Here is an 11,718-nt window from a genome sequence, read left to right as displayed (position 1 = left end):
GGGCAAACTAAAAAGAGAGAGAGAGAAAAAAATAGGTGTAGGAATAAAAATGGGAGAAAGTGAAGTCTTGTAAAAAAGCCAACGGATTGGATTCGATAACGACACTAATAAAATAGGATACGGTGAAATTTTAAAACTCAAATGTTTGATTCTATTGGTCACAATATGATTAAAATATGTTGAATTATAACCGATAAGTACCATTAAACCTATTTATATCGTGGTGGTCAATTGGATAATAAGATATTAAATTAGACGAAATAAATCAAGATTGAAATATGCACATCATACCATATTAATTTTTTAACCAGTTTATCTTGTCCTAAAAAGCCCCTATATAATATTCATTTCACATTTACTTGAATAAATACATGAGGACGTGTAATTTATTCCGCTCATCTTTAACACAGATATAACTGAAGGACTAATTAATAATTATACCACACCAAAATGCAAGATTGTTTCTTGGAAAGGAAGAATCAGAGATAACGTGTCGGATACGACCCGTACTTTTTTGTTTTTTGTTTTCCTGATTGGATACGACCCGTAATTTTAATAGTCGTTTATATAAGATTTTAGTTAAAAGATTTAAATTATGTGATTCGAATTATTTTTAATTTATGTGTATTTTTTATGAGAAAAAATATTGTAATAAATCATGAATCATGATTCAAATCAGAAAATAAATTCCTCTATCAAATATCTTTTATAAATTTAAAATTATAATTCATCACGTATCATAAAAAAAAATATCACTTTAACTGTAAATCAAGATATCATCGTCAAGGTTTGAGGTTTCCCGAAGCAATTTCCAATGTCCAATATTTAGAAGTGATATTTTTTAATGTGTATCACATGACGTCATTGTGGGTCCCACTATGACGGGATTAGGTTACAGCCACAAAGTGCAATAGCAATTAGAACGAGAATAGAAAGTATTGGAAACGGAGAGGAGGGGGAATCTGAAAGCTCGATTTTTATTTATTTGTTTTTTTTAAATTTTTTTGCTCTGTGACAATGAAGCTTTCGACCATGTCGTCGTCTTTGTATTCATCGGCCATCCAAACCAAAACATCTCTTTCCTCTCTCACTTCTTCTTCTTCTTCTTTTTCTTCTCCTTCTTCTTCTTCTTTTTCTCTCCGATCAAATTCAAACAAGCTTTTTCCCATTCGTTTTCTTTCCAATTCAATCTCAACCCATAAACGAGACCTCTCTGCTGTGATTGCTTGCTCTAGTTTGGAAAATGGATCTCAAAAGTCCTCTTTCCAGGTTCTATTTGGCTTTTAATTCTTAAAGGTTTATTCTTTGCCATACTCGTAGCGTCTAAATTACTGTGGAGCCCGTTTTTTGGGTAGGATTGGAATGGAATATTCTATTTTCTTTTTCTTGGATTGATTACAAAGTTTTGTTCTTTGATTAATCTTTTAATTACTTGATTGATGATAAATTGAATGTCCATGCGTGTAACGCCTACTTGAATCCAGACGGCAAATGGGTTTGCATGTCTCTCTAATTTGGTGTTGCTATTAATCTGTTAGGAAAGTTGTAGTTGGGTTGGGATTGAGGTTTACTTGTGAACAAGGCTCAATTCATGGTCACTCCTGTTTTTTAAAACTGATCAGAGATTCTCACATAACTGCGGAGCTGCAAGGGCCTGAGTGGGCCCCACTCAAATTTTTTTGAAAAAAAAAATATTATTTTTAAAAATTTAAAAATTTTACATTTAAATTCTCACTGAAATAATATATGCTCCTATTAAAATAAATATATTTTCTTATATGTCATCACTAAGATAATTTATTAAAAAAATTTAGTGTACACCCTTACTGAAGTAAAAAGTTGACTCCGCCGCTGCTCATATTGGTGTATGACACAAAGAACGATCCTACACTGACATGATATTTATTTTATATAACAATAACTTTGCAAAAATGTAACAAAAAAATTATCTATTGTAAACTGATGTTGCACCTTTTTGAAGTCGTTGTTATACAGAACAAATGTTATGTTACACGTTCCATTTTCACACAAGTTACAGTGTAGGATCGGGCAGAGAAGGATTGAAGACGAACCCTGTTAAGTAGTATTGTATGGCATTTGCTCTTCCCTTGCTTGCTGACAACTATAGCCTGGTTGTCCCATTGCTGGCCCGGCTAATGTATGAGAGGATTTCGGTACATAAAGTGTTTGAATGACAAGCATTGCACCCCAAAAGTTTGAAATACTCGTTCAAAATTTTTGTACTTTTTGGAAGAATTGAGTGTATGCTAGTAACTTTTTGCCACATTGTCTATTGTGTACTTGGTTATGTGTCTGTGTTGGTTTTTTCGGGTTGTTGGAGTCATCTTTGTGTCTGTTGCAGGGAGCTGAATCATTTTTCAGAAGTGTCTTGGCGAGTATGGAGACAGTGTACTTAAATAGGAACCCCACAGCAAAAGCCATCTTGGAGCTTGTTCATTCCGCCGAGCATGGTCGAATTTGCTATGATCATTTTGCCTTTAGAACGTTTGGGGTATTCAGCTTTTCACCATTGTTTTTGTTCAACAGTTAACTATCATTTGCATTTACAACATTTGTTCGGTAACTACAGAAGAGAAATTAAGAACATATCTTTGAGCTTTATATGTATGCGAATTTTATCCTGGCATTGGGAATGTGTACTATATATTGAACAGTAGAAGTTCTTTTGGCATTTGGAATTCTAGGTGAATGGTTATGGGATTGACTCCTTGGCTAGCTTTTTCCTGGATTTTGGCTATACGCTGAGGGATGAGTTGAGATTTCCTGCTAAAAAATTAAAAGCTCTGTGGTTCTCTCCTCCCAAAAATGCCATTACTGAGGACGGTAGTGGTATTAGTGGACCGTTGCCTCGAGTATTTATATCCGAGCTTCTTGTTGATCAAATGAGTCCAGAAGCCCAGGTATGTGCTAGGCTCTTTGTCAACCAAGAGAATGTCATGCAATTTCTTTCCTTAATTTAACTTGGTTTCACGACTTGTGTTCTGTTTTAGATGAATGAAACTTTGTAGTTACACATTTTGATTTTATATTACCATCTAAACGCAGCTTTCTTGTTAAAATTTCCTCCTTTTCTTGTCTCTTTACCAGTTTTCTTTTTATTTCCTTCTATTGCTTGAAACTATTCTCATAAACATTCAGCGTATAATCACAAAATACACTGGATTATCTGGTACTGCAAATAAGCATGCTGCTCTAGCAAGTGCACTAGGATCTCTGACTTGGGAAAAGCCACTCTATTCCGAGTTTCAACAATTGGCCAGGTACTTAATTTCATTCGCGTATTATTTTCACATAAGTATTGTCATTATGTTGTTTTAATTGGTGAGGAACCTAGGTTTACTGACCAACTCTGGGAGACCTTTTTAAGACTTCAATCTCGAATTTAAAGGCATGTGCTTGGTTTGTGAACACAGGGAAAGTGAATATGCTGCCTGGACCCTTGTCAATGGATATGCACTAAACCATGTCACAATATCTGCTCACCAGCTGAAATCCCACTTAAGAAACATCAAAAGTCTCGATCAGTTCATCGAAGAGAACGGATTTAAGTTAAATTCTGAAGGCGGGATTCTGAAAGGTTGTATTGTTAGATTTCAATAGAGATATACATGCTTATTAATGATTATTATGACTAAACACTAACGTTCAAATCTTTCGATACCAGTGAGCCCTGATGGTCTTCTGTTGCAAAGCTCAACCGTTGCAGACTCAACTTCTTTCACATTTTCGGATGGCACGACTGAATCAGTCCCCTGTTCCTATATTGAGTTTGCTGAGCGCTTGGTGCTGCCTCAGTTCAATAATCTACCTGAAAAGGAGGTAATTAATCTTTACGTTCGACATTTAGTAATTGGTGAAAACCAAAAAGGGTTAAGGTTCATTCTGCATCTCTACATATCTTCCAACTTATTAATTGCTTTTTTAATATATATATATATATATCTTTGCTGCTTCATTTACAACTCATATCATCAAATTGCTCAGGTTAAAGAACACCATAGGCGAGACGGATTTGAGGTCGGAAATGCTGACAAGATCTTTGAGAGCACATACAAAGAGCAGCTAACCAGAAAAGCTGCATAAACTGCATACTAAATAGAACATAATGAAAAGGATTCACTCTTGGCGATGTCAAGAGACAAGAGGTTGTCCTTACGAGGGAAAAAAAAAAAAAACATTCTATGAGGAAGCAAGAATGAAAATGATAAGCCTAGTAAAGTGGTGTAATATGTGCCCTACAATTCAAGTGGTTGAAGCATGCACGCGAGTTACTACTTAATAAAAGAAGGCAGGCTTTGTGGAATAGAATGGTTGCTTATACTTTAAGGCCAAGTTAATTACTACTTTTGAATCATATGAGTTAGTGCTTTTCTTATTCTTAGAAGGGAATTTTAACCAAAAAAGAAAGAAGGATGAGATTAAGAATAATAAGAACTTGTTAGAAAGCGTGATCCAATGGGTTATCTCAGCCGGCCGCAGCAATATTTGACCCCAATTTTGATTCAAGTATTATTTCAGGAAATATGCACACAAAAGTGCTTTTATATAAGTATTATTTCAGGAAAATATGCACACAAAAGTGCTTTTATATATTACTTTTTTTAAATCACACTATTGATTGAGACATTGATGTTATTCATCTTGAGGATGAGGTTGTCACATATGTGATAGTAAGCAAGCATTAAAATACAACTGCTTAAGATTAATATAGTTTTATTCATAGGCATCCTTGTGAGATTACTATTGCAAAATATTCAAATACAATGATACAATGATAAATAAACTAAGATAAGGCCGGTTTCCTTATTAATTAAAGAAAATAAATAACTAATAATTTTTTCAGGTATCTTTTTCGGTACGTCAACATATGATAGGTTAAATTTTATGTCTATCAGATATGTATAAAATTACATGAAAATTAAAAAATATACAGATTCAACGATTAAAAAAATTTGACTTACCTTTTTATTTTATTAATACAATATTTAATCACAATTGATAAAGGGAAAGATTTGGCATCGAGGGTGATGGTGTCACTATTCACTGCCAACCAGTTGAGTTGTAGGTGACGTGGCGGAAGATGCGGATAACTGATAATGTTATTTACTTATTTGTGTTCATTTTTATTCAAAGGGAAATATAAATAAATAAATTCTTGCTATGTTGCTAGATGATTATGATCCAACCATCTGGGAGTCTCTTTCCTTTACCTTTTTTTTAATTATTTGAAAATTATATACGGGTAAGCATCACTAGCAAAGAACGTCAATATTAATTCAGCAAAAAAAAAAAAAAAAAAAAAAGTAACGTCAATATTAAATTATAACACCCTTTTCTCATATAATAAATGGCTAAACAACACCAGGAAAGAACAGCTTTAATGTCACTTTTTCTCATCATTTCAAAATGGCTTAAACATCACAAAGAACAATGTCCATACCACTTTTCACACTTTTCCCTCTTTTTGTTCTTGTTTCTATTGCAATTTTTCTTAGCCTTGCACTCTCAAGTCTCGACACACAAATCCACGTTTTATTTTACTTATTTGTCCCTCACTCTCTATTCCCTTAAGCTGTTTGCTTTCTGTTGTCGTTTATTTTTTTCTTTGTGTATGTATCCTTTATTTATGACCATTTTTTTGTCTCTTAAGAAGGGTAATCATATTATATTCCTTTTTATAATTTATTAAATTATTTTTTTTCCTTCCTTTTGAATTGATCTACTACTTCACATTGGTCGGCGAGGAGCACTATAAACCAGCCCAGCAACTTTTTGACACATGGTTTTTTAGTTTTTCCGCCTATTCTTTTTAGAGGAAAAGACAATTATAATGTGTTGTTCCAAGTCCAACATGCCAATATTAGCTTCTCTGAAAGTGGGAGTTTTCCCTTTATAGGAAAACAAAAAATTTTAAAAAAAAAGGATTTTTTTTTTTCTCTTCTTTTTTATTTTATCTAATTAACTTAGTTGAAAAGCAGTTTGGTTTGTTGGCCAAATTAGAAGTTAATGATAATAACTATACCAGCATTGCCAACAACAGTAGGAAATTTTAAATGGAAGAAGCCCTACTCTTGTTGCTTGAATATGAAACAAGGACTTGTATTGATCAAGGAATAAGAGGAAAATGATACAAGGAAAAGTGGGGAGTAACAATCTTTCTTTAAATGCTTCCAAACAACATGGCATAATAGAAACTTTGCTCAAGAAGCTTCTCTCCCACCCTTTACATTCTCTACGTCATCACTCTAAAACACAACATCAAGCAAACTTGTTTTTCTGTTGCCTTTTTTTCTCCGGTTGTTCAAGAACAAATGCTTTAACAGAAGATACATCTATACCGAGGAACAGGGGCGGAAAAAAAAAAAAAGAAAAAAAAAAAGAAAAAGAAAAGAAAAGAAATGATTGCTGCCAACTCAACCCTACGCTTTGCCATTAGGTTTTGGCGATTGCTGGGGAAACTGATGGTGATATGGAGAAGCATGGGTACCATTTGGTATTGAAAGACTCCTTACCTGCTGCCCGTTCCTCAACATCAATCCTCCTTGTGTTCTGACGCCATTTCGCGCATTGGGGCTGGACGCGACGCGGTCTGCGTGCATCGTCTGGAAATAGTACGAAGAGCTTGCCATGTCCTTGAGGTTCGGCAGTGGCTTCAAGGCCTCAACGACTTCGCTCATTAAGGGCCTGGCTTTCGGATCCCTACAAAGGCAATGAGCTGCTAGCTGTGCAGCTTTTTGAGCACCCTTTATTGAAAAGTGGCCTTCGAGCCGAGGGTCTATCAATTTGTAGAATTTTCTTCTCTCCCCTAGATGTGGCCGAGCCCATTCTACTAGGTTATGTTCACCATTAGGTCGGTTTTTGTCCATCGATCTTCTGCCAGTCAACATTTCCAGTAAGACCACGCCAAAACTATAGACATCACTCCTTGATGTAAGATGTCCTGCCATAAAAATAAAACACTCTTAACCATACGCAAATAGACATAAAAAGCATTATGACCCGTGGCCAACACAATATAAGGAAAACGAAACACTGCAATAGGTATTACAAAACAATCTAAGCCACTCAGTGAGATGAAGAACTTGTTATTCATGAATTACTAATTATCAGGAATTCATGAGCCTCCTATTCATATTTCTATTGTTAAACACAAATTAAAAAAAAAAAAAAAAAACGGAGAAAGAAGGAACTAGTATAAAATCCATAAAATAGCAGTGCCTTACAAGCTTCCAGGCAATTCAAAGACTAACGGAAAATATATGCAAGATCAGCATTCTAACAATGGCGAACAGTATCATAAAACATACTATGGGCAGTTAGCCACCCTACTCATGCATAAAAGCATAGAGAAGTGGAAACTGCATAGCAGAAAATTTACAAGGGAAGGTAGAAGGCATAAAAAATATATAAAAATTTCCACATTTACCAGTCATTACGTATTCTGGGGCTGCATAACCATAAGTTCCCATGACACGAGTTGACACGTGGGTTTTATCACCTTCAGGACCATCTTTGGCAAGTCCAAAATCAGAAAGTTTGGCATTATAATCCTGAAATAACACTTGTTAGAGGGATAAAAGATACAATGGTCCCCACTTCCAAGATAAAAGAGAATACAATGGAAAATATCTGATTTTTGTCAAAAACTGTCACATACTGCATCCAATAAGATGTTGGAGGTTTTGAAGTCGCGATATATAACAGGTCTTTCTGCTTCCTCATGGAGGAAGGCAAGACCCTTAGCAGCACCTAATGCAATTTTCATCCTAATAGACCATGGAAGAGGCAAGGACCCTGAAAAAGCATAATTCAGTACAGAGCGTCAGGAAACAATAATAAAATCAAAAAAGCATTTAGCAATATTCGAGGGTACTCTAAAGTCTGCAGCACGTATTTATGAAAGCGTACTGCAGAAAATTACGGTGGACACAATGCCATTGTGCATGTAAACTGTCTATATGTATAGGCCACCACGGTCAAATTACTCAGAGATACACATTACTGTTCCACATCAAAATCAAATTTATGAAACTTTTGCAATATATAACAGGCGAGGAATAGTGGTAATAATCCAAGGAAAGAAACAATGAATTAACGTGGTACTATCCGAAACTCTTTAGCATAAGAAGTCAAAATCCCTGAAAGGATTGATGAATCAAAATTGGGAAACTTGTAAGAATGGAAGTAACATACTCCTAAAGAGATGGTTCTCCAAGCTTCCTCGAGGCATAAACTCATAGACTAGCAGCCTTTGATCATCCTCAATGCAATATCCTATAAGTTTAACTAAGTTGGGGTGAACAAGGTCACCAAGGAAATTCACCTCAGCCTGTCGCATCCAACAAAAAAAGAATAAAAACCAAAGATGATGAAAAGAAAACTTCAAGAAAATTTAAAGATGGTGGGGAAAAAAAATCCTACAGGAAGTAAAACAAATAAGGAGAATTACAAACCAGCCATTCTTTATGACCCTGAAGCCCATCGTGGTTGAGAGTTTTAACTGCAACTGTAAGCCCTGTTCCTGGTTTTACCGGAGCAGTTCCATTTTCTTCAATCCACCCCTTGAACACGCAACCAAAACCACCTTCGCCAAGAAGACTCTCGGGTCTAAAGTTTCGAGTTGCCAACTTGAGATCATTAAACGTGAACTTTCGGAGTCGAGAAGCAACTTTAAGTTCCTCTTCGAGTTTGGATGTTGAAGAATTACTCTCCGCATTACTAGTGGTTGTGGATGAGACAATTGCAGCTGTTGGTTGGTCTCTGCTTGTATCATTTGCCTTTTCTATAAATTCATTCAGAGAACAAAAATTTTTAATATAACTTGATAAGAGTAGAATTAACCTGGTTCTACATCAACCATCAAATTGAGCATGCTGCAGTAACCAATTTATTTAGGTTTTAAGTAAACAAGAAAATTTGGTTCACAAGAGGATACAAGAAAACATATATACATGTTTACAATTTGATGACATGGTGCAAAGATAAAAGTCCAACTTCCACGGGTGACAAAATTATGATGTACATAGTATCATAATTAAGAAAATAAAAATTAACTATGCTACAACGTCATGTTACACAGAAATCAAAACACTAACTGAAATGACTTAGTTATAGCTAAAATAGGCACATATTTACAGTTACTTTTTACATATTCGTATAACCAACCAACAGCCTATATTCATGAAATTGTACACTTTAACTTCTAACCAAATATGGACACAAACCTCTATGAGACAAACACAAAATTTCCTCTATCGAACGAATATTTTGACTCGTGGCCACAATTTCTAACAATCTGCCACAATTTCTAACAATCTGCCTCAATCACCCACTTGTCACAAGCTCTAAGCCAATTAGTGAACCTAATTCTTCCCCAAAACTAGCATCAGTGATTTCAAATTGAGACTCAAAAATATCAAGCCCAACAATTACACGTTTGGTTTTGGCTGTTTCAACTAACTTGTTTCACCATCCTGCTCACTGTTGTCAAACAGAACAAATTGGTCAAACATTATGTTGTGTATTTCCATTTCCTTCCCTTCAGCACAGTGAGATTCGCAATTTATGGCATAGAATATACGGTCAAACAATTATCTTGAAGTTGTATTTTTCATCTTCGTTTTGAGAGATGTTTCTTAATTTCTTTTTAGGGACAATCCAAGCTTTCATACAAATAATCGCGAGTGAAAAGGAAAACTTTCTTTCCACTATTACCAAAAAAAAAAAATCAAGCCAAAAATTGCCTGTCAACCATAAATTATAATGCTTAAAAAAAATTATCACAAGACTCGAGCTAAAACAGATACACTATAGAACTCCAAGGCAATAGTTTTACTAAAAATCAAACATGAAACACAACTAGTAGAACCATAAACAAAAAACAACCCATGAAAAAACATAACTTTGGACAGAGAAAAATAAAATAGAAAAGAAAGAAAATTACCATAGTGGGTGCTTGTGCCACTGATTGAGCTATCAACTTTGGATCTTGAAGAAATGCAGCTTCCAATAAACCTGAGCCTAACCCAACACCCAGTTTCTTCTTCATCTTCCTCAGCTTCCTCAACTTTCTTCTTCTTCTTCCTTCCTCCTTTTGATTTATACAAATCCCAAGACTCCACCTTTCCATTCTCTGCACCAACTCCCATCTCACCAAAACCCTAATTTAATCAAACCCAGATAAAGATAACCATCAAAATCCCCAAATACCCACTTGCCCACCACACCCAATCAACCTCATGTTCTCTCACACCCCATGAGAGAGAGAGAGAGAGAGATAGCACAGAAATTCAAGGATTTTCCTCCAAAAACCCAGAAAGATCAAGCTCAAAGAACAAACAAAAAAACCGAAAAAAAAATTCTTTATAAAAGGCAAACCCCAGTTGAGAGAAGAACTAGATCACGCAAAGTAGATCAAACTTGACCCCAAAAGAATAATGAAAAAAAGCGTTCATCAATTTGATAAGAAAAAATGGTGAGAAGAAAAAAGAAAACCAAAATCCTTGAGCAGAAAGTACCGGATTTAACAGAAATAATGCACCGAATTGAAGTTGGACCAGAAATGTCTGCTCAAATACAGAAATCTCAGAAAATGGGCTCTCTCACTAGCTGACCAGTTTAAGATGGGTAAATAATTAATTTGAAAAAGAATATATATCTACATATTATATGCATATATATACACGACATATAATAATGGTGCGAATTATCGATTCTCTTTTAATCTCTCTCTTTCTTTTTTTTTTGTTTTTTTTGTTTTTTTAATTGGAATCGAAGACTACGGAAAAAGGCCAATGGAGCTGCCCGGAGAAAACGGGCAGGAGGGAATGAGCTGCCCGGGTGCCCGTATGGGTACGAGCGTAGGCTAGGCCTTTGAAGTGGGTCGTCTAATGAGAAAGGCGAGGTGGGCACATCGGGCAGCGAGAGAGAGGGATTTAGAAAAACAAAAAAGGCATGTACTTGTTGGCATAAAATCCCACTACTTACGAAATAATAAATCCATTAAATCAAGATGAAGTTTGTTTTAAGACATTTATTTAATTTAAGGTTATGATTTTTAATTTTATTATAGTATTTTTTTATGAAAAATTTTAAATTTAAAAATTAAAATCATGAATTAAAATTTTAAATTTATGAATTAAATTTTACCTAAATTTCATTAACTAATTTAACGAAATACACTTTTTATGAATAACGAGTTTTAAGTATTATTTATTTTACCGATTTAAATTTAAAATTTAATTTTTATTATAATAAAAAATTTTAAAAAATAATCACATTTAATTTTTTATTACAATTAAAAAATTTATATAAAATTATATTTTAAATTAAAATTTTCAATCGGCGAACTAAAATAGATCTTTAAACTAGCGGGAATCTACAGGAGTTCTCGTGGGAAAAACACGATGAAAAATGGGGCAGTTCGGGCAGGAGAGAGAAATAAGGGCGGGACCCACTCCGATGGTGACGTGTGTAGCTTGGGTGGGCGGAGGCTAACGCGCGCGTCAGATTGATATCATCCATGCTGTCCTCTCGAAACGCTGTACATGCATTCTCTATTTGTATTTTTTTTCCCCTTCATTTCTCTAATTAATTCATTGATAATTACCATAATAAATCTCCACTTAAGTTGCTTTCTTTTTTTTTTTTCCAGAAACTCCACTTAGGTTTGTATAATGAAAAAACGCAGTCCTTTTT

At 34.7% G+C, this 11,718-nt stretch overlaps 2 protein-coding genes across 2 annotated transcripts; one reads left to right on the top strand and one right to left on the bottom strand.

Annotated features, from left to right (window-relative positions):
• Positions 1-930: 930 nt before the first annotated feature.
• Positions 931-4,347, top strand: LOC21403954. Its single transcript, XM_024165592.1, has 7 exons — positions 931-1,269; positions 2,363-2,512; positions 2,706-2,921; positions 3,160-3,281; positions 3,435-3,598; positions 3,686-3,840; positions 4,006-4,347. Exons 1-7 carry the CDS (start codon positions 1,018-1,020, stop codon positions 4,102-4,104), a joined length of 1,158 nt encoding a protein of 385 aa, XP_024021360.1. The 5' UTR covers positions 931-1,017; the 3' UTR covers positions 4,105-4,347.
• A 1,752-nt stretch (positions 4,348-6,099) lies between these two features.
• Positions 6,100-10,747, bottom strand: LOC21403953 (probable serine/threonine-protein kinase PIX7). Its single transcript, XM_010098038.2, has 7 exons — positions 10,539-10,747; positions 9,965-10,181; positions 8,475-8,803; positions 8,215-8,350; positions 7,679-7,815; positions 7,448-7,571; positions 6,100-6,961 (listed from the first exon to the last, which is right to left on the bottom strand). The coding sequence occupies exons 2-7, from the start codon at positions 10,167-10,169 to the stop codon at positions 6,441-6,443; spliced, it is 1,452 nt and encodes a 483-aa protein (XP_010096340.1). The 5' UTR covers positions 10,170-10,181; positions 10,539-10,747; the 3' UTR covers positions 6,100-6,440.
• Positions 10,748-11,718: the final 971 nt, after the last annotated feature.

This window comes from Morus notabilis, unplaced genomic scaffold (assembly GCF_000414095.1).
Source record: "Morus notabilis unplaced genomic scaffold, ASM41409v2 Scaffold155, whole genome shotgun sequence".
NCBI classification, from domain to species: domain Eukaryota; kingdom Viridiplantae; phylum Streptophyta; class Magnoliopsida; order Rosales; family Moraceae; genus Morus; species Morus notabilis.
The sequence above is the reverse complement of the archived record's forward strand: the minus strand, read 5'-3'. Positions and strand labels throughout refer to the sequence as shown.

What these genes read in the sequence shown, in the direction of transcription:
- LOC21403954 (XM_024165592.1), top strand. Translation starts at nt 1,018, where the DNA reads ATGAAGCTTTCGACCATGTCGTCGTCTTTGTATTCATCGGCCATCCAA. An exon ending in TTGCCTTTAGAACGTTTGGG is followed by an intron (nt 2,513 to 2,705) that starts GTATTCAGCTTT and finishes TTGGAATTCTAG; the next exon opens with GTGAATGGTTATGGGATTGA. An exon ending in ATAATCTACCTGAAAAGGAG is followed by an intron (nt 3,841 to 4,005) that starts GTAATTAATCTT and finishes CAAATTGCTCAG; the next exon opens with GTTAAAGAACACCATAGGCG.
- LOC21403953 (XM_010098038.2), bottom strand. Translation starts at nt 10,169, where the DNA reads ATGGGAGTTGGTGCAGAGAATGGAAAGGTGGAGTCTTGGGATTTGTAT. An exon ending in AGGGTCATAAAGAATGGCTG is followed by an intron (nt 8,351 to 8,474) that starts GTTTGTAATTCT and finishes TGGATGCGACAG; the next exon opens with GCTGAGGTGAATTTCCTTGG. An exon ending in CCAACATCTTATTGGATGCA is followed by an intron (nt 7,572 to 7,678) that starts GTATGTGACAGT and finishes GTGTTATTTCAG; the next exon opens with GATTATAATGCCAAACTTTC.